At 40.7% G+C, this 25,564-nt stretch overlaps 3 protein-coding genes across 5 annotated transcripts; 1 reads left to right on the forward strand and 2 right to left on the reverse strand.

Moving 5' to 3' along the window:
- Positions 1 to 4,140: 4,140 nt before the first annotated feature.
- Positions 4,141 to 19,695, reverse strand: sema7a (semaphorin 7A). Of its 3 annotated transcripts, none has more exons than XM_035395002.1 (14): positions 19,492 to 19,695; positions 17,284 to 17,420; positions 16,205 to 16,246; positions 15,856 to 15,951; positions 15,186 to 15,279; positions 14,322 to 14,432; positions 13,387 to 13,529; positions 11,293 to 11,471; positions 10,665 to 10,773; positions 9,347 to 9,542; positions 8,101 to 8,216; positions 6,860 to 7,005; positions 6,648 to 6,730; positions 4,141 to 5,443 (listed from the first exon to the last, which is right to left on the reverse strand). In XM_035395002.1, the coding sequence occupies exons 1-14, from the start codon at positions 19,580 to 19,582 to the stop codon at positions 5,046 to 5,048; spliced, it is 1,941 nt and encodes a 646-aa protein (XP_035250893.1). In that variant the 5' UTR covers positions 19,583 to 19,695; the 3' UTR covers positions 4,141 to 5,045. The 3 variants fall into 3 exon arrangements, with proteins under 3 accessions (XP_035250893.1, XP_035250894.1, XP_035250891.1); XM_035395003.1 differs by having other exon boundaries at positions 6,648 to 6,706; positions 15,186 to 15,288; XM_035395000.1 differs by having other exon boundaries at positions 15,186 to 15,288.
- Positions 19,696 to 21,120: 1,425 nt separating this feature from the next.
- Positions 21,121 to 23,804, forward strand: commd4 (COMM domain containing 4). The gene is made up of 8 exons (XM_035394850.1): positions 21,121 to 21,273; positions 21,544 to 21,615; positions 21,909 to 21,974; positions 22,115 to 22,154; positions 22,335 to 22,454; positions 22,741 to 22,821; positions 23,054 to 23,230; positions 23,711 to 23,804. The coding sequence occupies exons 1-8, from the start codon at positions 21,271 to 21,273 to the stop codon at positions 23,749 to 23,751; spliced, it is 600 nt and encodes a 199-aa protein (XP_035250741.1). The 5' UTR covers positions 21,121 to 21,270; the 3' UTR covers positions 23,752 to 23,804.
- On the reverse strand, positions 23,760 to 25,499 carry ovca2 (OVCA2 serine hydrolase domain containing). Its single transcript, XM_035394849.1, has 2 exons — positions 25,056 to 25,499; positions 23,760 to 24,781 (listed from the first exon to the last, which is right to left on the reverse strand). Exons 1-2 carry the CDS (start codon positions 25,222 to 25,224, stop codon positions 24,261 to 24,263), a joined length of 690 nt encoding a protein of 229 aa, XP_035250740.1. The 5' UTR covers positions 25,225 to 25,499; the 3' UTR covers positions 23,760 to 24,260.
- Positions 25,500 to 25,564: the final 65 nt, after the last annotated feature.

Consider the following 25,564-nt stretch of genomic DNA (forward strand, 5'->3'; position numbering starts at 1 on the left):
CGTACAGCAGATTGTATTAGAAAAATAAATTACAATCATTTATGAAAATAAAACAGATGTATACTACAATATAATCACTATACAATTTAGTTTCTGTTTCTGAACAATATGCGTAAGATATAAAATAAAAGTTATCAGGGCTACCATAAACAAATTGATAGTAGCACTACTTAATTAGTTTATTTCTTTATTGCACTTCTACAGTCAGTAAATATGAAAATATTGCATAATGTTAATATTAAATGTTCAAACAAATTTAGATTACATAGCTGCTATATTTTCATTCAGAATATACATTTCAAATATACATATTAGGGAAAATCCTTGTTTACTCACCAGGCTGTCATTTTCAGTAGTGCCCTTTACAATTAAAATAAAATAATTTAAAAAAAGCAAAGGGCTGAAAACTAAATGGGAACAAGACAAATAGTTTCAAATATTTCAATTTACAGACAAAGACATAAAAATATAAATAGCCATGAAAAGTCTAATATAATTTAAAACATTTAAAATTTACAGTTTGCTGGTAATGAAAGGGACTTCTAAAGTTAAAGGTAAAGGTAATCCTGAGAGTGTGTATTGTATTTTGAGGTTGTAATGCTAATAAGTGAAGTGGGGTAATGTGAGAGAGCCTTATATGTAGAAATAAGATAATGTTTTTTTCTTCTTAAATATAAAGGATATCATCACACAGGCTGGTATAATAGACAATGATGAGTCTGAGAGCTACGGTTAATGATATACCTTCAAGCAATCAGTATCTAGTGGTTTAATTATTGAGACTGGAGCATGTAAATTATGTCACTGTAATCAAGGACAGGGAGGAATGATGCTTCAACAATCTTCCTTCTTGTTTTAAAGGAAAACAAACATGATTGGTTCCTGCATAAGAACTAGAGTTGACTTTTGATTTTAATGTACAAGTTGTCAATGTGACTTTTCAAAGACAGGTAATCATCAGTCCACATGCCAAAGTACTTATTTAGAGATTTGTGCAATGTATGCACCCTTTAAAGTACATATTTGCAGGTCTATGGTAACAAGCTTGTGTGAGCTGGAGAAAAACTAATTTTGTTTTCTTTTCATTTAAAATGAACTTATGCTCCACAAGATTTTTGAATAATGTTGAATCCAAGCTGCAGGTCATTTATGGCCTGGCAAGCAGTTTGAGAAAGCAATAAATGATTGTGTCATCAGCACAAATATTTTTATCGTGTTTTTACAAATTCAGTCCAATGTCATTTAAGTATGCTCGAAAGAACCTTAGAGATATTGAGTAAACTTGAGTTGATCACACCTACATAAATGCAGTGTCCTGTCTGTTAAGTAATTACAGAACCAAGAATGAACATAGCAATCAAAGCCAACATGCAAAAGACTATTTAAAAACAGGGGATGATCCAGTGTATTAATCCAGGTTAATAATAAACAGCAATACAATGTTGTTTGTTATCTAATGTCTTTGCAATGTCATTTATGATGTAGGGTGGTAGCTGTAATGGTGCTATGATCAAGTCTGAGGCCAGACCTATAGGGATATAAGATATTGTGGCCAGTAAGAAAAGTTTTTCATTGGGAACAAATGAAAGATTCATGAATTTTATCAAAATGGAGAGTCTAGACGATAGTTATTTAGATCGCTAACCTCACCCCCTTTAAAGAGTTGGAGTGCATTAGCAGTTTTCCAGATCTTAGGTAAGGTATTATGCTATAAAAAATGGTCAAGTTAAATATATGGTTTAGAGGCTCGGCTATCACCAGTGCAGAAAGCTGCAAAAGGTTCTGCTGCTCAGACGCAGACTACAAGGGTACCTCTATACAAAAAATAACAAAATTTATGTTTCAACGCAGCCAGCCATTCCAGGGTTACAGCTTTCCTGTCTGTAAGCAGCACTAATGGGACAGTAACATGTTCCTGCTGAACAATGTTTCTGCACCTCTGTGCCTTCATGCAAGTGCACATTTGGCATTTTACAGTAATTCAGCTTAGAAAGGCATCAGATTAAATTCCAAGCAGTTGCCAATTTACGGTTACAACATTGTTCATGCTTTTTTCAACTACCATGTCGTTTCTGAACATTGACAATGCTTTCAGTCTCATGCACAGACCAGCCTTTTGTTATGCTTTCCTCATCAGATGTTTCTTTTGCATTTGACTTCCCAGTCCTTTTATTTGGCCCTTACCAACAGCTGTGCCGGCATAAGTGCTGTAGCTTGTATTCCAGTCACATGCACTTCAGTACCAGAACAACCAATAGACAATAACCATGAGATCCACTTTTGCAAGCCACTGAGCCCACATAAATATAGCAAGCCTCTTGCATTACATACATCCCACCAGAAAGCACTCCATCTATTCAGTACAATCAATACGATCACATAAAATCTGCCCAAGAGACAGAAACTAAAGATAGCAGCACTGGGACCCTGTGCTGATCTGTGCACAGAGACTCAATTTAGCACACTCCATATCATAATACAGGTACAGTCTAAAGAGATGCATCTTCAGACCACTCGGCCCCTGCCCACTTTCCGCCGTGGTCTGAAGACGCAACTCTTCAGACTGCACTTGGACTATCACTACTCTGCAGGGCACTCATCACTTCTAGGATCTAAGATCACACTTATCACTTGTATCCTTTTATCTTGTTCTTCTAGAACTTTCATGTTACACTTGTATCTCCATCCAGCACTTATATTTCGCTTGTATCGTTATCTTGATGTAGCTCGTCATCATACCTCCTTCTAGTTTGACTTACCATAACTTTCTGATTTAGCCTATGCTTACTGCGTGAACTGGGTATGATGTGCATGGCTATGGATAACGGTTACATAATGACTATTGTACCTTATCGGACCTGTGTTTTGTAGTTGTCCCACTGACTGCACTTATTGTACGTTGCTTTGGATAAAAGCTTCTGCCAAATAAATGTAATATAGTGTAATATTAGAATCTTAATAATTTGCCCTTATTTTGCTTGTTGCTAGCTAAAGGAGTCTTCAAGTGCACACCCCTGGATTCAACATCAGTGGTTATACTTATTTTCCCCTCACAAAAGTTCCTTTTTCGATGCAAACACAATCTTTCTGATCACTCTGGTGATTGCTGAAGCGTGCTTGCAAAAGTAAAGACACATTATACATTGTGCTAAGAATCTCGGAGTGATGATGGACAACAGGCTGTCCCTCTCCAAGAACATCACAGCGGTAAGCCGAGCGTGCAGATTCTTCCTGTACAACATCCGGAGAATCCGTCACTTTCTCACCATCTACTCAACCCAGCTCCTGGTCCAAGCAATGATACTGTCCCGTCTGGACTACTGCAACTCTCTTCTGGCTGGCCTTCCGACATCTGCCATCAGACCCCTGCAGCTCATCTGGTCTTCAACCTCCCCAGACACTCCTATGTCACCCCCCTGCTCACTACCCTCCACTGGCCGCCTGTTGTGGCTCGCGTCAAATTCAAAACATTGGTCCTAGCATACCAGGCAGTTAAGGGGTCAGCCCCAGCATACCTCCATAAGATCTTCAAACCCTACATGCCAGCCAGACCCCTCCGTTCCACTACCTCAGGATGCCTAGCACCTCCCTCTCTTCGCACTTGCGCTTCCCGGTCACGTCTCCTGTCTGTCTTAATGGCTGCTACCCACTAATTGGACCCAGCTTCCATTCAGAAGTCTCTCAGCAAACAAAACTGTTATGTTATCCTTCCTGTTTGAACAGGCACTCCTTCAAACATCCTTTCTGTAAGGGGCTCCTTTACCAGGCCCTAATTCTCAGAAACAACAAGGATACTGCTGCAGAAGTCTCATGTCTAATGCGTTTGGACCCCGACTCACACCCCAACCTGAAAACCTCATGCATTTAAATCTCTATTCTTCTTGTTTATGTAATCATGTTTCTGCTGAATTGGAGAGATACTGAACTGGTCAAATAAAGCTTTCTCCTACTGCTAATTACATTCAGAAAATACCAACATTACGTTTTTAGTCAAAATGAGGCCAAAAGATTTTGGCTTATTGCTTTCATCAGTCAAATGGTGCTGCACAGTATATTGATGGCAGTCCTATATACCCAACTCTACAGCGTCAACACAGGTCTACAACATATTTATAGAAGAACTACCAATCCGAGCTTCTATTTTCAGTGTACGTTATTAAACAGTACTTTATTTAGCAACAGCAGCAGAAAACAGTATTACATTTATTAAAAATAAATTGATTGCACTCTTATTTAAGCCTTTGCAGCGGACTCTTTGGACATAATTCACCATAATTGGTGGTTTGATGTTGGTTCACCACACGCAGTTATATTGTGTGCTCTTCTGTGTTAGGTAGACACGGTCCCTTTAAGAAAGAGTACTTTCTGGGTAACAGAAGTTACGTTTATTATTGTTTGAGCAGTGCCATTTTTGGCTCGCTAATTGTGTGTGCTGAAATAAATGACACACTCATTTGTGTAGTCAACTGAGAGAAATTGCCCGTCTCTACTTCCCTACAATTCCTACACTGGTGACCCTGACGTTTGTCTGCTGGATGTTTTCAGAGGCAGCTCTAATGCAGTTCCTCTCAAGCAGCCAGAGTTCTGGGAGTAGTCAGCCTCGGCTTGGTTCGCCCAGACAGAAGCGCAGTTCGCGTTGCGGGAGATCACCGCGGATGCCACGAAATATTATTATGTGGTGTCGGCCCTCGGGAGTTCAACAGCAACCAGAGTGGTGAGCCTCCTTAAAAGTCCTCCGCAGCACTATAAATACGACACACTCAAAGCCCACCTGTTGAAAATTTTTTAACTTTCTGACGCTGGCAGGCTGCTGTTCATCCAAGATACCACCTCCGGACGGTGGTTCCTGTGTGACACGGGCGCACAGAGGAGCGTCCTGCCTGCATTGAGAGTAGACATATTGGCCGGCAGACTGTCTAGCATGCTCTCCGCCGTGGACGAGTTTCTCCGGCTTCTCGCTGAGTTCCCGGTGCTAAGCTAAGAGGTGGCTAAGATTGAGGAAAAAACAGAACTACCAGATAATGACAGCAAGAGAGATGTTAGTTCTAATAGCAGGACGTTGCTAACAGAGCCACCACAAGAACAGCCACGGTGGGCCTCTGTGCCGAGGCCCAGACTCCTCCGCTCTTTTCCACTCTGCTGGGATTGAGCTGGTATGAGCTCACCACCATGGTGTAGTCCCGCTCGCTGGACACACAGTAGTACCTCCCGTAGCTGTCCTGGCTCATGGCGGAGATGAGGTGGAGGCAGTCAGTCCCCGACTGCTGGCACCTGCTGCTGCGGCCCCCGTACTCCCAGGTGTAGAAGGCGTGGTGGGAGTGTATGGGGCAGGACAGGTAAAAGGGCACGCCCAGGGGGATGGAATAGGTAACTCCGGGAGGGTCTTGTGTTCGTGACAGGGCATCCCTCTTTGGTCTCTTTGTTTCCGGAAGGAGAGTACATGCTGTTGGGGAAGTGAGAATCAGCAACCTGTTGGATCAACCTTGAACAAAATGTGCAACTCACAACCGGAATAAAATGAAGAGATTTATTAAGTTACAACAAGTATTGAACATCTAAAGACAAAGGTCCAACTACCTTAAACAATGAAAGTTATAGACATGGAAAATTTGGAAATAAGATATCAAACCTTAGCTTGTCTCTCCCAAATTAATCCGAATTGGCACCAAGACCAAAACTCAAAAACCAACAGACAGCAGAATATTCCAAAAAAAAAACACAAATGTAGAACACCAAACCTAGATGCAATACTCATTCCAACTAAAAAGTAAAGACAGGTGCTCATTTTATGTATCTGAAAGAAGGGTAGGGACACCCGCTCTTCTCCTAGCCCATGCCTACTTAATGAACCATCAGAGAAGGATCCAAGGAATACTGGTGCCTTCCCTGTTGTATATTATTATTATTGGTTAAGGTCAATGTACAATGCAACATCTTTTTAAGGTTAGAAGTAAATCAACCCTCTCCTGGAGAGCATTAGGCTGACACAAAATATTAAGCACTCTGAAAGCTTTTTGGGAGAGACAAGTTTGGCTATTATTGAAATGTCTGTAAGCTACTATGTGGAGAGACTAGATCAGGAAAAAATTAAACCTTTTTGGGAGAGACAAGTTTGGCTATTATTGAAATGTTTGTAAGCTACTATGTGGAGAGACTAGATCAGGAAAAAATTAAACCTTTTTGGGAGAGACAAGTTTGGCTATTATTGAAATGTTTGTAAGCTACTATGTGGAGAGAGTAGATCAGGAAAAAATTAAACCAAGTTACAAAGCCAGCAGTAACACCCTGGCCACTCTCTCTTTATTCTGTTATGGCCTTACCGTATGAACAGCCAATGCACGTGCACATGTGCATTTAAATTATTACAGCAAGCACATTTAAATAACATAACATTAAATCAGACCAAATAACGTTACACTATCAAATTGGACGATGTTGGTGAGACAGCAGAACTAATATAGAAAAGGTCGGGGGGAAAGGACGCTCCACTTAGTTTGTTTTGCAAATGAGTAGGCGGGACATGGAACAAGCGGCAATGCAAAGATTTACAGTTATTTGGATTTTTAAATATTTATTAAATATAAATATTTTAAAAAATGTAATTAAAAAATTGCACATGCAAAGATTTAAATTCAATGAGAATTTACCTGGATTATTTTTGGGACAAACACTCGTTTCGCCTCCAAGAATATTCTGAATTCCTCCACTGGAAGAAAAATACCTGTCAACACTAAATCAACAACGTAACAGAGGTTTGAGTCAGTGCATTGTGTGTGAATAGGGACCTTATTGCCCACAGACATGCTCATTACCCGTAAAGTTTCATAGGAATTTCTGTGGGGTGAGCAGATCTACTCACTGGCTGACAGGTGTGCACCCCAACTCGTTCCAGGCACAGTATGGATCGCGCGCAAGAACACATTCTTCACAAGATCCATTATAATCCTGGCATCTCTGCAGATCCAACCAAGAAATCTGCTCTGGAAAGCCAATAAAGAGCTTCCTCTGGACACAGACCAGAAATTGAGCAATTAGATTGGAATGCAGTTTCAACATGATGCTATCTAAATCAAACTCAGTCCTTTTTCTAAATTAGGTGCTTTTCATGTTTAGAGGTTTAGTTTAAGCCATATTATGTCAGAAATAGCCTTGCGTGCCACAAAGAAAAAAATACCCATTTTGATATTGCAGTACATTATGCTTACTGTGCTACATTGCAAAAATAAATACACAAAAACAGGTAACCTCTTTGGTGAAGTGAATGAAAGGAAACTGTGGTTGGAACGAAAAGCAGCATACACAGGGGAACCCCTGATCTAAATCATCACACACTCATTTACACACACACTAACCCTAACCCTAACCCTGATCTAAATCATCACACACTCATTTACACACACACTAACCCTAACCCTAACCCTGATCTAAATCATCACACACTGATTTGTGATTATCTTGGCTTCTGACCATGTTTCGAGCCCCACATCCGGAGACAAGGCGCTAACTCCCTTCCTGGCCTAACTGGGACGGATAAACAACTGAAAAACTGACAAAACAATTAATATCTGCGACTAGATTTTTGAAGATCCAGATCTGAGTGTGACCCTGCAGCTGCACCCTTCAACACCCCATCACTGTAAAAATGAATAACGTAAAAAAATGCCAGCTATGCAAACTGGATAGTAATGTCTGCCAAGTAAATAAACTGAAAGTTTGGCCCGAACCCTACTCTAAAGTATGAGCTCTTGGCTTTCACAATTATCTTTTGTCAGATTCCACTGACATTACTCAAACAAGCAGAGTACTATGTCATGGAATCTATATCAACCAAAATCTCAGCTCCATAATCTCAACATTAAAACTCTCCCCAGGTTCTGAAGCCAAAACTTTTCAGTCTGTATCATCTTGTGAAGACTTTCAAAGGGGTGTGGTTTAATTGTACTTGGCCACAGCAGTTTATATATATTCATGTGACAGCACCTCAAACTGCAACCTCCAGCAGTTAGGGACAAGAAAAGGATGGAAGGAAGGCAGCAGTTGACCATCTATTTGGTCTGTCTGCAAAAACTGATTTTGTCTGGAGCCACATGCACAACTTACCCTTTTAGAATTCAGGTTCATGGACAGAACAGATGTGGTGTGATTCGAGAGAAGTGTCTCAGAGATAATAAAGGGTTTAGAGTCGTCCTCCAAGATCTTGTGGATCATTCCTTGGGCTGTGGGGATTAAGAAGACACGCTAATAAGCAGCAGAAATCTTGTCTTGCAGCAATGGGTGGACATGTTTTTTCATGGATCACAACAGCCTCCATGCTAATAATAGAAGCACTTAAATGAGCACATTGTTCATTTGCATTGTTCACTCACCAAAAGTGAGGTGAGATCCTGTTTTCATTGTACGCTGAACATGTTTATTATGATAAGCTAAAATAAAATCAGGAAAATACTTTCATGGATCTATGCCAAACAGTACAATTTTGGATGGTCAATGTACCAGACCTGTGTAAAATACATATTTAAAGTATTTTAATTACTTTTAAATACTTTTTTTTTAGAAATTAGTTGAAATGCAGCATGTACATCTAAATTACAAAGTGTATTTGAAAATACATTTGAGGAGAATTTGCATGTATCTGCAATTGCTTTCAAATATGTCTTAATAAACATTTAATATATTTAATTTTCAAATACAAAGTGTTTGATTTAATGGAATTATTTAAAAAATACTTCCACAACATAAGGCCAATGGTGCAACATGCGCAACAGCACCAAGCTGTTGAAAGACTTGAAAATCACTGGCTATGCGAGAACTTATCAGCAGTGAATGTTGAGCATTTTGTGTAATTATAGCACAGTATTTTGATGAGAACTCATCAAGTGACTGCTGACGGCCCCAGTCCAATTGCACTGATTTCCATTGTTAATTGGAAGTGAATATGCACGGCTGAATTCTATTTTATCAGTGTCTAACCTTACAAAATGTAAAAGATGGAGTTGTACATATGGCTGTCGAATGCTCTGACAACAGAAAAAAAGGAAATACAGTAAAAGGCCACTAACTTTAAAAAGATTGCATGGATAGAAAATAACTGCATTGACTGTATGTCTGGTTGGGGTATATACAGTTGTGAAGCAGGGTTATTTTTAAAATCATCACATCTGAGCTTTTACACGATCTAATTGCAAATCTTTGTAGTGTACCATGACGTTTAAAAAAAATATATATATATATTATATATATATATATATATATATATATATATAAAATACATTTATTTGTATAGCACCTTTCATACAGACTGCAGCTCAAAGTGCTTAACAGGAGGGGGGGTGGTGGTAGGGCTCACCAGTAGCAAGGAGGAGCACACTGTGTGCAACGCCGTTGGCGGCTGAGACAAGATCCACGGCGAGTTTGGTGTAGTTATTGGCGCTGATGTAGAATGGGGCCTGGTGGTGGATGGGATGGATCCAGTCGCTCATTTCAGGGTGATCCCTTAGGGCTTTGATGGTGCTCACAGGCTGGGTCTTACTGTCCGGGACACACTATGAAAAGGACAGGGGCGCAGGCAGTCAGAACATTCTGGGACACACACGCATCCAGAAATATCCCGTTTAGCTCACTCGTGAAGTCGCTGAGTCTGATCAGCCCTTAAACTATCAACAGTGCCGTTGCCTACTCTGTTCTGATACATTTCGATACAATTGTGATGTGGAACTGCTGTAATTCCCAATAATGGCCTTGTCAGCCATTCCAGACTAAAGAGTCTGCAAAATGAATAACGGCAATGTAGTACACAGTCCTATGTCGCCTTTTAGGACATTTTCCAAAAGGCATACAGCAACAAAGGGGCTGTTATATCTCTAGGATGATGACGCACTGCCCCAGTTGTGTAGGTGCTCAATTTTTCAGTATATGTGTCTTTTTGCAGTATATACATTTTTGAAGGTTCTGTACACAGACAGCTGCTCAGCTCAGACATTGTGACCTAAATCATGATCAAACACAAATAAAGTTGACAAGATCCACTTGTGTAGGAGACTCCGTTCACACCACACACAGCAGGCAGCTGTGCTATAAAGGAAGACTAATCATCATCAGGGTCAAAGACCCTAAACAGACTGCGGAAGTTATTCAGACCTGCAATTAACAGGACAGGATGCAGCATGACAGGGCTACTTTGGCCTGCCACGCAAAGCTTTTATCATCTAGTTAAACCGCACTCCTCCTAATTTACACTGTGGAATATCCTGCACATGGCATTGCACACAAGGCAAATATACTAAAATGCTAAAATGCAACTAGCGCAGTGACGCATGCACAATCTAAGCGGTGGTTGTGTTTGTCTCAGAGGACACTGGATTCAGCAGATGCAGTCATCTCAGCTCATCCATCAGATTTTTATTTGACACAGAGCTCTTACCTTATGAAAACACAGCACAGTCTTTTAATCCAATTAAATACTGAATCCAATTTTTCAATGTATCGCTCCCACGCCCTGCCCAGCCCCCCGCCCCGCCCCCCATTGTACTGTACGTATGTAATTAATAAATAATAATAAATAACAAATAATAAATAATACAGCACTATAGTAATGTTTGCTGCAGTGCAGCTCACGCAAACTATTCAGTGAGAAAAATATAGAAACAATTATGCAAATGGCTTACTGTTCCTGGCCTTGGTTCTGGGATTTCTCCTTGAAAGCCTTTGAAGGAGGAGCTCTCAAAGATATGATCGATCTCTGCCATGGAGTAGATGCAAACAGCAGTAGAGTTCCTACAAAATGGGGGGGGGGGGGGATTTGCTAAGTTAATGTACCTTACAGTGGCACAACAGGATTTCCATTACCTCTGCCCAGTTTCACTCAAACAAGCACCATTATATATCATATCATACAGGATATCATAAACAGGATTTCCTCTATAAACATTATGTTTACATAGATAATTCCATGAAAATGCAGGAATGCATCACAAGAGCAAAATTAAACAAAACAAAACAAAGAACTGCCTGATTTCATGAAACAAACAATCTATTTGGACATGGCCGCATGTAAATTCATTTTGTATGCACACAGGAATCATTGCCTACAGTGAGCAAGTCTATCTACTGCTATGCTCACTCCTAAGTGGCTTCCTATGTTATTCACTACATCCACGGGAATACTGTTTAATTCTCCAGTGAATTAACCTTATCTTACTATTGGGTGAATTGTGGGCAGAGTACTAGTCTCTCCAAAGGAAGCATTTTCGCCAAGGCCAGCAAGAAGTTAAGTTGAGAGCAGACGGCGCCTACCAGCTGCTGCTGAAGAGGGCATAAACCCGGCTGTCCTTCCAGTCGTCGGCGTGCTGGACGTAGATGTCCTGCAGGCGGTTGAAGTACAGTGACTCGCTGGGGATCCCACACACCAGCCTCGCCTTCAGGAACGATGTCCATATGTTCTGGAAGAATCTCTTCGGACCGCCCTCATCCACCTGTGGAGGGAAAAGCCAGTCATGAAAATCACCGTGGCTGAGCAAGACACTTCATTTCCAGGCAAACACTTTCTCAAATTCATTTTTTAAATGCTTATTGTCTTGACACTGAGCTAAAAAAAAGTCTAATCAATTACTTCAAAAGATAACAATAAGGTCAAGCAGCAGTCTTATTTCCACGTGGATATCTCAAGGCACTTCTATATCTGTAGATATGGAGGTGGTATACAAGCACATTTAATCTCACAGACCAGTCCTTCATGCAGTCTGCCCAGGTGCAGTTGATAATGTACGCTAATTATTGTACTATGGGGAATGTGTAGTCTAACTAAACATTCCGCTAAGAAACGGTATCTTTGAAGGCTGTACAGTACACATCCCCAGACCTGACTACTGGTTTCCCATGGACTAAAGATTAGGGCTGTGCAGCAATTCTGCCATAGCTCTGGGAAGAGTGAGAAGGGCAGTAACACAAACAGCCAAACTGCAGCAGCAGCTGTTTTGCAGAATGTGGAAATGCTGATACAGCCAATACATCACAGCAGGTGCTTTGGCAGAATGTGCAATCAGTTTCAAAAAACACAACAAGCGGAGTATAATCTGCCAACATCAGGATTTTTGACCATCCTACCCAAGTGAGAACAATATCCAGCTGAACTGCCATCATTAAATCATGGCTTTGTGTGCGAATTCCCACACCTACATATATCCTCTGCTCCAGAGTTCTGCTGTGAAAATGACCTAGGACAGTACACACTGACCCTGTTCATCCAGCTTGGAGTCCTTCAGTCACCCCTGCAAGTCTGCAGTGATTTTTTCAGGATTCATTGGGGAATTTGGCAAACACACACTGAAATCAGTCCTCATGGCTTGACACCGTAGATAGCGTAGTGTAGGACAACTGTTCTTTCAAGCATTTTCCAAGTTGCAAAAGGATGTGAAAAAGGATTTACGTCAATTCCCCTTCACTGTTTGGTTTCACAGCAGTGAGGGGCTGATGGACAACTAAACAACTAGCCGGAAGCTAAAAACATGCATAAACAGAAGATTAATAATATACTGAGCTGAGGCAACATCATGTAAATTTGTATAATTGACCAGCAAACAGCTCTGAGAAGCAGCTATGAAACAGCTTGTAGCAGCTATGTGTCCTAGACCTTAAGTGATATTGAATTACTTTTAAACCCCTTAAAGAGCAGCATTAGTGACAATCAAAAAAAATCTTACAAAAACATTTGAATTCTCAAAAGTAATTTGTTAAATTTTAATGACAAATGTTTTATGAGATTGATTAACGTTAAGCTTAATACATTTTAAATTAAGCCACATAGTCCGTAGTGCAGTACACTGTGTTGCCCACATGTGTTGATATCCCAAACTACTCATTTATAGTATATTTCAGTCATATTTGTTCCAAGCACTATTCACTTTGCGATTGGGAGCCTGTAAAACAGCTGAATAATGTGTTGTGTATAAGAGTATAATGTGTATAATGACTTGAACTTCATGTACTGTGGATGGCTTCTATTCAGTATCATATCCAATGCCATTACCACCAAAAAACAAATCCACACAGGAAAGAGGAAAAAGTCATTTTAAAAAAACAAACGATACAAGAAGCACTGACATTGAAATGAGTGTGATATGGCTTCCAGAAGCACTGGGTTATGTGGTGAGTGCTAGTGTCTCAATAGGATTAGATTGCATAATCAACTGAGACCTCAGTACTTAACCTCCACTTGCCTGGACACAATAAAGGCAGAGAACACATCTCACACAAAGGTAAACAGGCATCTATAAGCTGCCCATTATTTGTAGAACAAACTGGGGGGTTTCAATTTAAAGATTTATCAAGAGTGTATACCATCGTATCTAAAGTATTTAATGCCCCCCTTCTGCAACATGCTGGTAGTACCTTGCACACACGGGCAACTCTTGATATCCAGGGGTCTGCATCTGGACTGCTGTCTGAGTTCTTCTCCCTGAAGAACAAATAGATCTTCTCCTGGTCTTTGTCCTCCTTACGTCTGACCCAGCTAGTGGAGATGAAGGTGGGTTCTGTAGAGAGAAGACCAGGTCCTGAATTAGAAGCAAAGGAGTGAAGTGTACGGGGAAACAAACAGAACTTCTATCCAAAAAGTCACAGGATGTAGTTTTTCACAAAGGCCCCTGTATTAAAAGCATCTACCCAGAAAGGGTTAAGACTGATCTGTTTAATTTGCAGTGCCTTCCAGTGCAATCCACAATTATGCAATGCAGTGGCATTCAAAAATGATATATATAGCAAGTACAATTCCAAAGCATATTCTATTATGTCCTTGGATTTTCATTGTATTTTTCAGAGAAACTACTGATTTTATACTGTGATTAGTTCACAGTATTATATTTTTTCAGAGCTACATCTCATTTTAGATGAAGGTACAGAAATAAATGTGGGTCGTGTTAAAGCACGACCCACATTTCCTAAATTGCAAGCTGCAGTACAAAAAAGTGCTTGGGGCCTGCTTTTCTGCCACCTTGAAAGGTGACATCAGCTACCCTGGAGGATGGCCACTGCAGCGGTGGGGGGGATGTAAACGCACTCTGCAATAAACCTAAACCCTGCTTGCCACATCCAAGCATGAGCAAGAGAAAGAGACGAGATAAAAAAAGATGCCTGGTGGTTTCTTTCACCAGCGCCGCCCTCTGAAGACCCTGACTGCATGTTTCACAATGAAGAACATTAATTAAACAGGGTTCCCCGAGCAACAGAACAAAACCATCCAGGCTTGCAGGGTGCATTGCACCAGCTGCTGTTCAGAAAAGCGTTACCCGAGCGTTACTCGAGTGTTACCCGAGCGTTTCCCTTACCCATCACCCATCCGGGGTGCATCCAGACAGTGGGTCTTCGGCCTTTCTTCCTGCGGAACTGCAGCAAGCTCCCATCGCTGTTCAGAGGCACTGCAGTGTAAAGGTCCCCCTCTGAGAGAGAAGACAATTGGTCAGACACACAGCACAGAGATCCTCCTTAAATATTTTCACTGTCTGCAGGCACTGATAGGAGATGAATTTTTCATTAACCTCAAAATGGGGGAAGCTACAATGATCAGCCAGTCATTTACCTGATGGAACAGATAAAAAAAAGATTTTTCTCTCAACACAAAAACCCAACAATTTGGTTCAAACTACTGGCACTAACAGTACGTGAAATCGCTCCCTGTTGTTTGCTTCCTCCCATCACTGACACTGACATTTGTGGTCTGAACGGATGAAAAAAAAAAAGCTTTTTGCTCAAAAATCAATCTCAGTCATCATGCTACCAATAACTTCAGATCAGGATATTTAATGGTGAATAAATCAATTATAAAGACCTGTGAGAAATGATGTGAATAACAGAAATTTTGAATACCCTCCCCCCCTCCCTCCTAATGTATTTTAAGTAAATAACTGGTTATGTAGAAATACCAGCAGATTTCCTGCTTTTGAAAGCAATTTGTTTGAAAGGAGGACTATGATTCTAAAAAGCCATTCTGTAAATCTTTTGACAATTTACAGAATGTTTACATGGTGGGTCTAGGCAATGCTGGTCTTTCTTGTTGCCTTGATGTAGCTCATCAAGGCAACAAGAAAGACCAGCATTGCCTTTCTGTCAACTGCAATCACAGTCAACAACTGCTCATTGAACATTTTTCCTCTACTGGCCACAGTCTGTTATTTAGCATGCAAGTAACATACCTACAGTGAGAGATAGGGAGTTCTGTGTGTAGATGTGAGGTGAAATCCCTGTGCCTTCATAAGTTTCAATAACCTGAGTCGATGGATTTCCGACCTGGGGATGCTTTTTAAAGAAGGAACAAAAAAGAAATATAGGTGATGTGATAGCAATGGTTTTCTCGAGAAGTATACTGCTCAAGAAGAAGGAGAGGTACCAACAGCTCCAGCTTTGTGTATTTTATAAATCATGCATATCAGACATATTCACTACATTTTTAGATGATAAGCACACACATTCATGTGTGCGTGCATGGGAGTTCTTCAGAAGGGCAGGCGCTGTTTCACAAGTTCATGTCCGCCTACTACTTTCATACATAAGTCATTTTCTGACTTCCATCGAGTCATTGTGTATGACTGCTTTAGTCATTCAGTCAGAGGTGACCCACTCAGCCATTGTTTATTGTCTAAGGCAAGTCTGAGTCGGAAACGCAGTTTTGAGCACTTTTATTCATAATACTTAGATACTTTACATATTATTCAGCAAGCTTGTTTTTCATGTAACTGCTCTACCATGAATGAGGGGGTAGTGCAGATTGACTATAATTAACACTATTGGGAGGGAAGCATAAATGTAATGATTATGAGAAAATAATATTGTACTGTATATATTTCATAGAATACAGTTTCTCACCAGCTTCCAACACAGCGGCTTGTTTCCATTTGTACCACATACAAACAACCTGTCCTGGAACTGTTGAATGACGGTAATGACGTTTTCACAGGAAATCTAGGATAATCATAAAAAAGATCATAAATTATGCTAGAACAATTCTCCCAAGCCAAACTTTAAACACAAGTTACCAAAAGAGAGATCACATGTAGGGTCTTTCTTAAAGATGAGAATCAATTATGTAAAATCAAAGAAGATTGCAAAAATCTGCAGACTTAGAACCAAGCAAACATTTCCCCCCTGCACCATCTGGGCAGTTGCAAACTTTTTTTTTCAAAGCAACTCCTTCTTTTCTTGCAGGGGTACAGACCTCTTTGCAGTTTTGGTCCCCAGTGACTGTCAACGGAATGTTCTGTGGAAAGAACAAATAAATTAAGAATAATGATACATCATATTACACGTGAAACCCTGGAAGGTGCCCATACATACGCATGATAATTGCCAAACAGGGTCAAGTGTTTCCAGCCAATAGTGGCACTCCCAAAAAAGAGCTTCCAACATGCAAACACCCTTGAGACATACCTGTCCACTGCCTTTAACACAACATGTTAAAGCACACCTGGTACTGCGTTTCACTGGTGTTTATCACAGACTGCAATACAGGAGGCAGCAGTCGAAGCTAAACTGAAACTTTGGTTTGTGCCTGTTATGCTGGTGTACTTCACTTGATTTCTGTTAGTTGTTTTTACATGTTTATGTGGCATTGGAAGGTTCAGTAAATGATATAAATAAAATAATGTTGTTGCCCCTTTTTATGTAACTGTGATGTATGATGTATGAAAGTTATAATTAGTGATCTTCTCCTGAACGTGCAACTTAGTTATATTGTTAAAGCATGATTTTGGCAGACTTTGGCCTTTTAGTCCAATCATAAGTGGTGACAACATCGATATATGCTTAAATATAATCTATACAACAATCCATCCATCTATTATCTATACCCACTTATCCTGAGTAGGGTTGCGGGGGGTGCTGGAGCCCACCTATTGGGTGAGAGGCAGGAATACACTCTGGAGAGGCCGCAGGGCTCACGCCCCATTCAGACAATGTTCACACAACATTCATTCATCATTCACTCACACCTATGGGCAATTTAGAGTCTCGAATTAGCCTACGTGCATGTCTTTGGACTGTAGGAGGAAACCGAGGTACGCAGAGGAAACCCACACGGACATGAGAAGCACATGCAAACTCTACAAAGGAAGGCATCAAGCCTGGTTTTGAACGCATTAATTTATTGTTGAGGGGACAGCGCTATCCGCTGCACCACGGTGCCACCCCCTACACAACAATAACCTATACAATGTGTCTTACTGAAAACCCAAAGCACTAGGATGAGAAACATCTCAGAAGGACATGGGAAAAAAATTACACAACTGCAATGATTACCTCTACAAGGCTGCCATTTTCTATATTAATCCTGTACACAAAGTTTGTTCCTCCGACATATAGTTCATTGGAGTCTTCTGGGTGAAAAAACACAGTGTTCCTCTGGCTCTGGTTATACCACAGACTATTATCACTGTCTGGAAAAAGAAGAAAGAAACATTACTTTTTTCCCCACATACATCACCTACTTACTAGTCAGATGCCTTTTCCCTCCAAAATAAAATGATGTTTTACAACAGCCTTGCTCACTTAATCTGGAAAACAATTAACAATATATGAAAAAATACATCCAGAAATAAATTTGATCATGTTTTCTGACAGTCCCAGGGCAGGCACTTGTAGTCAACTCTGTCTCTTAGGTCTTTGTGTGAGTGGCACCCAGGTAATAATCACAATCAACAATAGCCACTACGAGGACATTCAATGATCCTTATATAGAATCAGTCTGAATTCAGGTACTTGCTGCAGTTTTTAAGATAATAATATAACCACATTAATAAGGTTTGAAGAGCATTTGCAAGTCAGAGGGGTTTGGAAGATAAGCAGACCTACAGAACACAAAGAATACTGTTTGTACAGCAATTGTTCATATAACATGTGTGTAAGAGTACAATCGTGGTTCTGTATACAGCAGCACAAGTGAAAAAACTAAAAACAGGTCGAAGAAACAATAGAAATAAATGTATAAAAGGCATTCTGAATATCTCATGATGCAGTAAGTATTTGAATTTCAGGAACATCAGATTACTTCAGACCAAAATACTGAAATATTCCGTTTCTGATTTGACAAAGAAAATACATAAACGTATCTTTGTTAACCATATGCAATAAGTTACGGAAACAATGTCTGCCAAATGTGCGAAAATAGCTGTTTTAACAGCTTCTTGGACTCCAGATTGTAGCCTACGTCTCTGTTAACTCAAGAAATAAATCATCTGTTCGTGTTCCATTGTTAAGTCTAAAGGGTGTCAAGCAACCTAAAGGTCAGAGTAGCCCATTTTAAATTTTTCACACGCCCAACTCCTTCCAATTACACAAAGTAGAAAGAATCTCTTCTAAATGGACGTAATTCTCCCGTGCTGCCGTCTCGGCTACTTAACGTAATGCGTCCTCTTGGCCGCGCACATAATTCTTCTGGACAATTTATCTGCATCCCTTCAGTTTTATTACACAACCTTTTTAAGAGACATGCTGAACGCACATCGAGACAACAAACGACGCAGGTTGTATTTTTCGTGTTGAGGTGGCGGCACGATCTGAATGAGTGAGAAAATGCATTCAGGGAAATGCAGTCGGAATCACACTAACATAGCGTGTATCAACGTTATAGAAATATCCCTTGTTGAGCAAGGTGCTCTTATTGTTTATGGTACGGGTCTGTTTTTTATTTATTCATTTATTTTACCACCGTTAGTTTTTACTATTGTATTTTCATAGGAATATTGGTCTTCCTAAAGTTGGTCTCCTGAATAATCCTATGTTTAAGAAAAATGACATGCTTTTATGTTTTCGAACAGTAATAGCTAACGGCCTAAATTGCCTAAATGCAATAAAAGTCGCCAATATTCCACACACACAGGACCATTTTAATTTAATTCAACCTGAAACCATAACAAGACAATACGCACACTGGCGATGTATTACATTGCGCATTCGGACGAATTATAACACAGTGAATTGCAGAAATAGGAAGCTAAATTACAACGGCGCTCTTGAAATGAAGAGGTTAACAGCTGATGATTCTATTAGCGAAATACCTAGTTAGTTATCTTGCCACCCTACGCCATCCAGTGTTATAGTTTGTAGGAACAAACTACAAGACATCAATTTTTCGCAAGATATCAATTTTGGTAACCTATAGCCTATAGTAGGCTATATTGATTCATCTCAATCTTTAATTCGAGCACATAAAATAATGTTGTTACCCCTTTTTATGAAACCGTTTGCAATTAGTACAATATGTAGGCTACAATGTGAACATGGGGCTATTCTTCACGGCATCCATAGCTATTTCTGAAATAATGTAGCCTAATTCGGGTAGGACAGATAATCTCTCTAAACACGAAAAGCACCTAATTAACAAAATAATATATTTTATTGAAATTATTGGATTGAAATTGCGGTTGGAACGAAAACCAAGAAACACAGTGGTCCCCTAGAACCGATTATTTATATTTTACTATTTAATCTTATAGCCGACCAGTTTACCTTGACGAACGAAGAGTCTTGGTTTATAGTCCAGTACGGATAATGTTAACCGCAAATTGCAAGTAAAAAACAAAATCAATTGAAATTTCATTTTGATTTCAATTAAAAAAACAAATCACTTCCATTATCCTGGTTTGGGCTTCCTGCGTTTGACATCAATGGGGAAAGCTGTCCTCTCTCGGTATCGGAGTAGGCTACGGGGCGTGTCGTTTACGCGACGCGTGCGGTGGGTGCCCGGCGTAAGTTTGCCTTTTCCCCAGGTTCCAGTTTTTTGTTTGTTTTTTTTTTTCTGTAAGGACAATACAAAAACGAAAAGGCTTGTATTTTTTTAGCTGCTTATAAAATATCTGGGAGGGAACTAGGGACACACCCCCGGTAATATAAGGATGAAATATAAATCAGAGCATGTATACCTAGCATTTTAGAGCATATTTCTGTGTATAAACAGGCCATCGTGACGCGCGACAAGCCGAAAAAATAGAACAGAAGCGAAAAACTACGCTTCAGTTCGCTTGTGTCGCGCGAGCTTCGCAGCCGGTTCGCGACGCGTTCGCATCTGGTGGAGACGACGTCGCCCGCTGCCGTTGTAATAACAGTACTTCAACTACGCTTCAGTTACGCGCGTAGTGCGCTCGCGGTCGATACGCGTGCGGTGGGTGCCCGGCTTGAGAGCCCCTGTCTGTCCGGGCCCTTGGAAACACCCCCCCCCCCCCCCCCCCCCCCCCCCCCCCCCCTTACGGCGACCCTGAAAATGTCCATTGTAGCCAACATTTTATGTTTATCTTTCACATTGTCAAGGTTCCAGTGCCAGTACATCATACATTTATCCAAAATGCCATATCGCAAAATCCGTTAAAGTCGGATGTGACACACCCCACTGTGCAACTCTTGGCTGAATCTTTTACATTTGATATACAGATATCACAAAACAGTGCCACAGAAAATTTTATTATTATAAATGTACTCCATATCCACACTAGTGCTGTGATTGATAAACTGTAATTTCCTTCTGCAAAATCTCTTTTACAGTGCCAGCCTGGGATATAAGAGATTCAGTTGGCAATGAGGTGAAAGTGGGTTTATTACGTGGTTGGACTTGGAGTCAGTTTTAGGGAATTTGATCAGAAAACAAGAGTAAAACCCTCCTGTTCTTTCTAAGTGCCATTGAATCTTTACCGACCACTTTAAATCAGGACATCAGTTGAACATTCATGTGAAGATCAGAATCGGCTACAGCTGAGGGTCAATATCTTTGATTTTCACATGACACAGAGGTGTGATCCTATTGGTCATAAAAAGCAATTACAGCAGTTAGGAAGTCCGCAATTCAAGTGCAAACTAACCGCACCCAGTCTTCAGATTTAGATGGTTACAGAGTAGTATGGCTGAGGAAAATCCCATTTTTGGTGACATGCACAATCTTCCCCCAACTGGCGGAAGTCTATTACAGACATGACTGACTGACTTTTTGTAATACTCACATACGTTTCCATTAAGATGCTACGTGTCTTCCATTGGTTTAATCTCTAAAAATCTATCTTTACGCAGAATTGTCCTGTAGTTACATTATTAGTTCACCATGTGTCTCGGCACAAGTATTTAAATATTGGAATTAAAATGAAACTAGGCAAAACAAATTATTTAAACTCTGCGTTAAACATTGGTTGTCCAATGTACAGAATAACGTCAGCTGACAGAAGGCTACTCGGCGTCAGGCTAATCTTGTCTTTTTACTTAGGACCCAGTGTTTCTTCGAATCTCAAGCGCTAATTAGCCAATATGGTAATGTTAAATGTCTTGACATATTTTATCTTTGCAGCTGATTTGTGAACTTAGCCTACACTGTAGTAGTAATGGGCGTGATTGTCATGCAAGCAGGCAGCTGGCTTGCTGCCAACCTGAACTGTTTGTTTTCTCCATTAGTGCTCGGCAGCTATAGCTAGCTGTCACTTTTTTTCGTTAACGTTACTCTAGTGTACTGATATACCGTATGGTGTCAATGATAACTGCACATCCAATGTTAGTTAACATCTTTCTTTCTTTATTTCTCAGCGATTCCGGTTTTGTGGAGACCTTGATTGTCCTGACTGGGTCCTCGCTGAAATTAGCACTTTGGCTAAAATAGTATGTCTTCTGTTGTCAGTGTTAAATTAGTCAAGTAGCTAAATTAGCTAAACAAGATTTGGTCTTGGTGCTGAATTAGCTTGTTTACCTTTTTTTTTTTTTATAACAAAGGTTAATAATTGTTCCAGTCATCATCTGGCCAGCTAGCTCATACCTGTTGTTGGAAATCTACTTTCGTATGTAAATTTGTTCAGTAAGGCATTATTTTGCTACAGTAGATTTGTGAACAAAAAAGCAACCCATCTCAGAATATAATGTGCAACGTTACTGAAACATTTCCTCTCAAATTTCAGTCGAGTGTGAAGATGAAGCTCCTTTGTGTGCAAGTATTGAAGGATCTGCTTGGGGAAGGCATTGATGTAAGAAAACATTACATTTTAATTAATTACTGTGGGGTATTCTACTCTGACAAAATAGTCCAGGTAGGTACTATATGAGATTAAGATACATTACATATTTCAAATGAATCTATTCTAGCGTTGTTTTTTCTTTCTTTCAGTATTGTAAAGTGGCAAAGATAACTGCAGACGCAAAGTTCGGTAAGAGAAGGCACTGCTTTTCAGAAATGTTTCATTTATGATTAAGAAGGACCAGATGTAGTCAGCGTAATATGAAAATATTCGAGCCGTGACATCCGAAAGAATGAACTGCGATCTGCATTCAATCTTAATCTCTTGTCATTTCTCTCCTCTGACGCACATGACTCTTTGCTGGTTCAGAGAGCGGCGATATAAAAGCCAGTGTGGCCGTACTGAGCTTTATCTTGTCCAGCGCGGCTAAGCATGACCTGGACAGCGAGTCCCTTTCCAGTGAGCTCCAGCAGTTGGGCCTGCCCAAAGGTATAGACAATCCATCAGAGCGTCTCCAAGCCGTTCAGTGTCTTAACTGTAATAGTATAAGCCATTGTGTTGACAAATTAGCGGTGCTTTTATATGTGAAGGTTATTTTGTTGTCCTGCAAGAAGTATTTTTTAAAAGTTATAGTAGATTAAGTATTACATTGCCCCTGGCTTTTCAGATGAGTGTGGGTTGTAGGTTCTGATTTGTTTTGACGGTAAAGCCATTAGCATGAGGTTTGTTGCAGTGACTAAGCAGTGCACCCATCTGATGTCCCTGTGTCCCTCAGAGCACACCACAGGACTGTGTAAGTCATACGAGGACAAGCACACAGCCCTGCAGGAGAAACTGAGGGAAAGCAGTCTTCGCTGTGAGTACTAATGAACACCGAGGAAGGCCGAAAGCAGACACATCTGCATTTTCTTACTCCGTGTTTCATTTTAAAATAGTCACTAGGTTAACACAGTGGAGTTTTTTCCCCCATTGTCCTAGATAAAAACCCAAGCCTCTTTCGATCCTTGGTTTTGTTTTGTGTCTGTGGATAGTTTTTTGTTCTTTGTGAGCACGGGTCTTGACGCTTTGGTGGTGGGTGTGTCTTACAGTAGGCCGCCTGGAGAGCGTGTCTTGGCGGGTGGACTACACCCTGAGCTCAAGTGAGCTGAAGGAAGTGAACGAACCCACCGTACAGCTGAGACTCCAGGCACAAGGCGCGGAATCGGGCTCCACAGAGACCACCGTCGTATCCATCACTGCGGACAAGTTCCGGGTCCTGCTGACCGGTCAGTCCTGGGGGAATATTGTGTCTGGGCAGGACAGTAGTACAGTGGCTTTGGGCCTGAATTTAAACCCAAGTTGTTGTCGACCTGACAGGTCAATGCAGTTTTTATACTCTAGAGAAAAGTAAGTGGCCTTAAATGTTTTCATTAACATTCAGCTGTATAAGTGGAAAACTTGTGGAAGTGGAAATGAGCATTGCAAGTCATTCAGCAAAAGGATATACAAAGCAAATAAATGCTGTCATGTGCAACAAATGTAAATGAAACAAGTGTTTGCAAAACATTTTTCACACATCGTTAATACATTTAGAACAGAAGAAATGAGTTATGTGCTGGCAGAACAAATGTCGTTTTCATAATGTCCTGCTTAATGGTTTGTGATTGTTCATAGTTATGCCAAGTGAGTAGCTGTAAAGACAAGTCTATCCTCTTTCCATCTGCTGCTGATGAAACACTAATTTGGTGAATTTTGCTTTGTTTCAGAACTCAAGCAAGCGCAAGCCATGATGAATGCACTACAATGAGGTGGAACTTTATCATATGTATGTACATATTTAATAAAGGGGTTTTTCATAAATGTGCTTGCATAAGTAAATCATTCTGTATTTTCAGCTTGACATGAAAAGGCTTATGTTCACAAAGAAACTACCAGAAATTGTATCCAACTATATTTTACATTAGCAAAGAAAAATTTGGTGGATCAGCATTACAGAACATGCCAGAAACAAATCTTCAGACGTGGGTATGTTAACATGAGTATGTCATTGTCTTATGTCTAAGAAAGGTTTTACCATTGTATACCAGTAACCAGACCTGGACTGCTTGTCTAGGGGTAAGATATAGGCTAACTCTTCTGTGCAATGGAAATCAGAATCTCTCTCTTCAATACCTCCAAGCTTCAGCTAATTGAGTTATTTGTGGATCAGTGTGTCAATTACATCAGGTTATGATTCAATCTGTTAGCGAAGGCTGGCTTAAGGCAATGTACTGACCATTCCCAGTGCATCTGAGCAAACTTCAGTCCAGCCCCTCCCTAGCACTGGAATCTCCTGAGGAATTCCTGGTATGTCTGTCTATGTGCAGAGGCTGCCGGTACAAAATGGCCACCAGGGTGAGTCAGGACCTGAGGGTTCTCAAATCTAGAGAGGAGTTCTCTACTGAGCCTGTCAGGGATCACACCGTCTTTCTGTCCAAATACATGCAGCGAGGGGATGGTGAGGGCTGTGCCAGTGTAAAACCTTTCATGCTGAGCACACACACTTTGGAAGCCAGCCACTAAAATGGCAAACTGAAATTTGAAATCAGTGGAAACTTGTTCTTGTAATGCACACACCATGGCCACCAGTGCAGCTCCCTGACTGAAGCCCAGAATCCCATCAAAGGGACCCAACTCCCGAACGGCCTTCTTCACAGCCTCCAAGCTCTCCTCCAGCCCAAGACTGGCCTCACACACTTGCCCAGCATCAAAGCTCCGAGCCTGGACATCTGAGAACCACCAACCCCTGGGGTCTTCTTCATCTTTGGCCACCTCTTTTTGTTCCTGTCCCTGCAAAACTAATGGGGACACACATGGTATATAGGTGCAGTAATAACAATGCTTACCAGGAATACAAAACTACACCTTAAATTCCATAGTGTCTCCTCAGGTGATGAAGGCTTTCCCAGACATACACAAATACGTATTTTCTGATACTTCTGACTTGAGTCTGTGTTAGCTAAACGATCTAGTTACATGTCCATTCTGGATATACAGCTACAAAATGCGCACAATATGTGCATCTACAAAATACGTGGGCTTGCTGCAGAGTGCATAGTCAACAACACTCACCGTCCATTCTTTGCGAAACGCTGTGAGGCGCGTTAATGTACACCCACTCAACGTGTTTCTTCAGAAGCTTCCTAAGAGCCCCAGTCTTGTCACGGAAAGAGTCGCTGTTTTGTCGATAGCCATGGACACAGAGAACTCGAAGTGGTGCAGCGACTGTGAAGGCAGACATAGCCAGAAAATAACTTGGGTGGCAATAACGTTAGCTTGCGAATTTAGCGTTACCTAACGCGTACACCTGATAGACCGGCAAAACTGCTCAGTTCAAATATCTAAACTCCAAGCGCTGGTTCTAATTGTTTGAACAACTGAAACACGGGGATTCAGAAATAATATGACACGAAGCTATCTGCTTTTCCTATAGTACTGAGACTGTTCCACAACAAGGAAATGATCTTGTGTTTCACACATTGCTACTTTCGGTTTTTTTTTAAATTCGCTGTGGGTACGATGTTTTAATCGGGTAGAAACACGTCTAAAGGCAAAGGTTCCTTAGCTGACTACATTGGTAT

The sequence above is a fragment of the Anguilla anguilla genome, chromosome 16 (genome assembly GCF_013347855.1).
Source record: "Anguilla anguilla isolate fAngAng1 chromosome 16, fAngAng1.pri, whole genome shotgun sequence".
NCBI classification, from domain to species: Eukaryota; Metazoa; Chordata; class Actinopteri; order Anguilliformes; family Anguillidae; genus Anguilla; species Anguilla anguilla.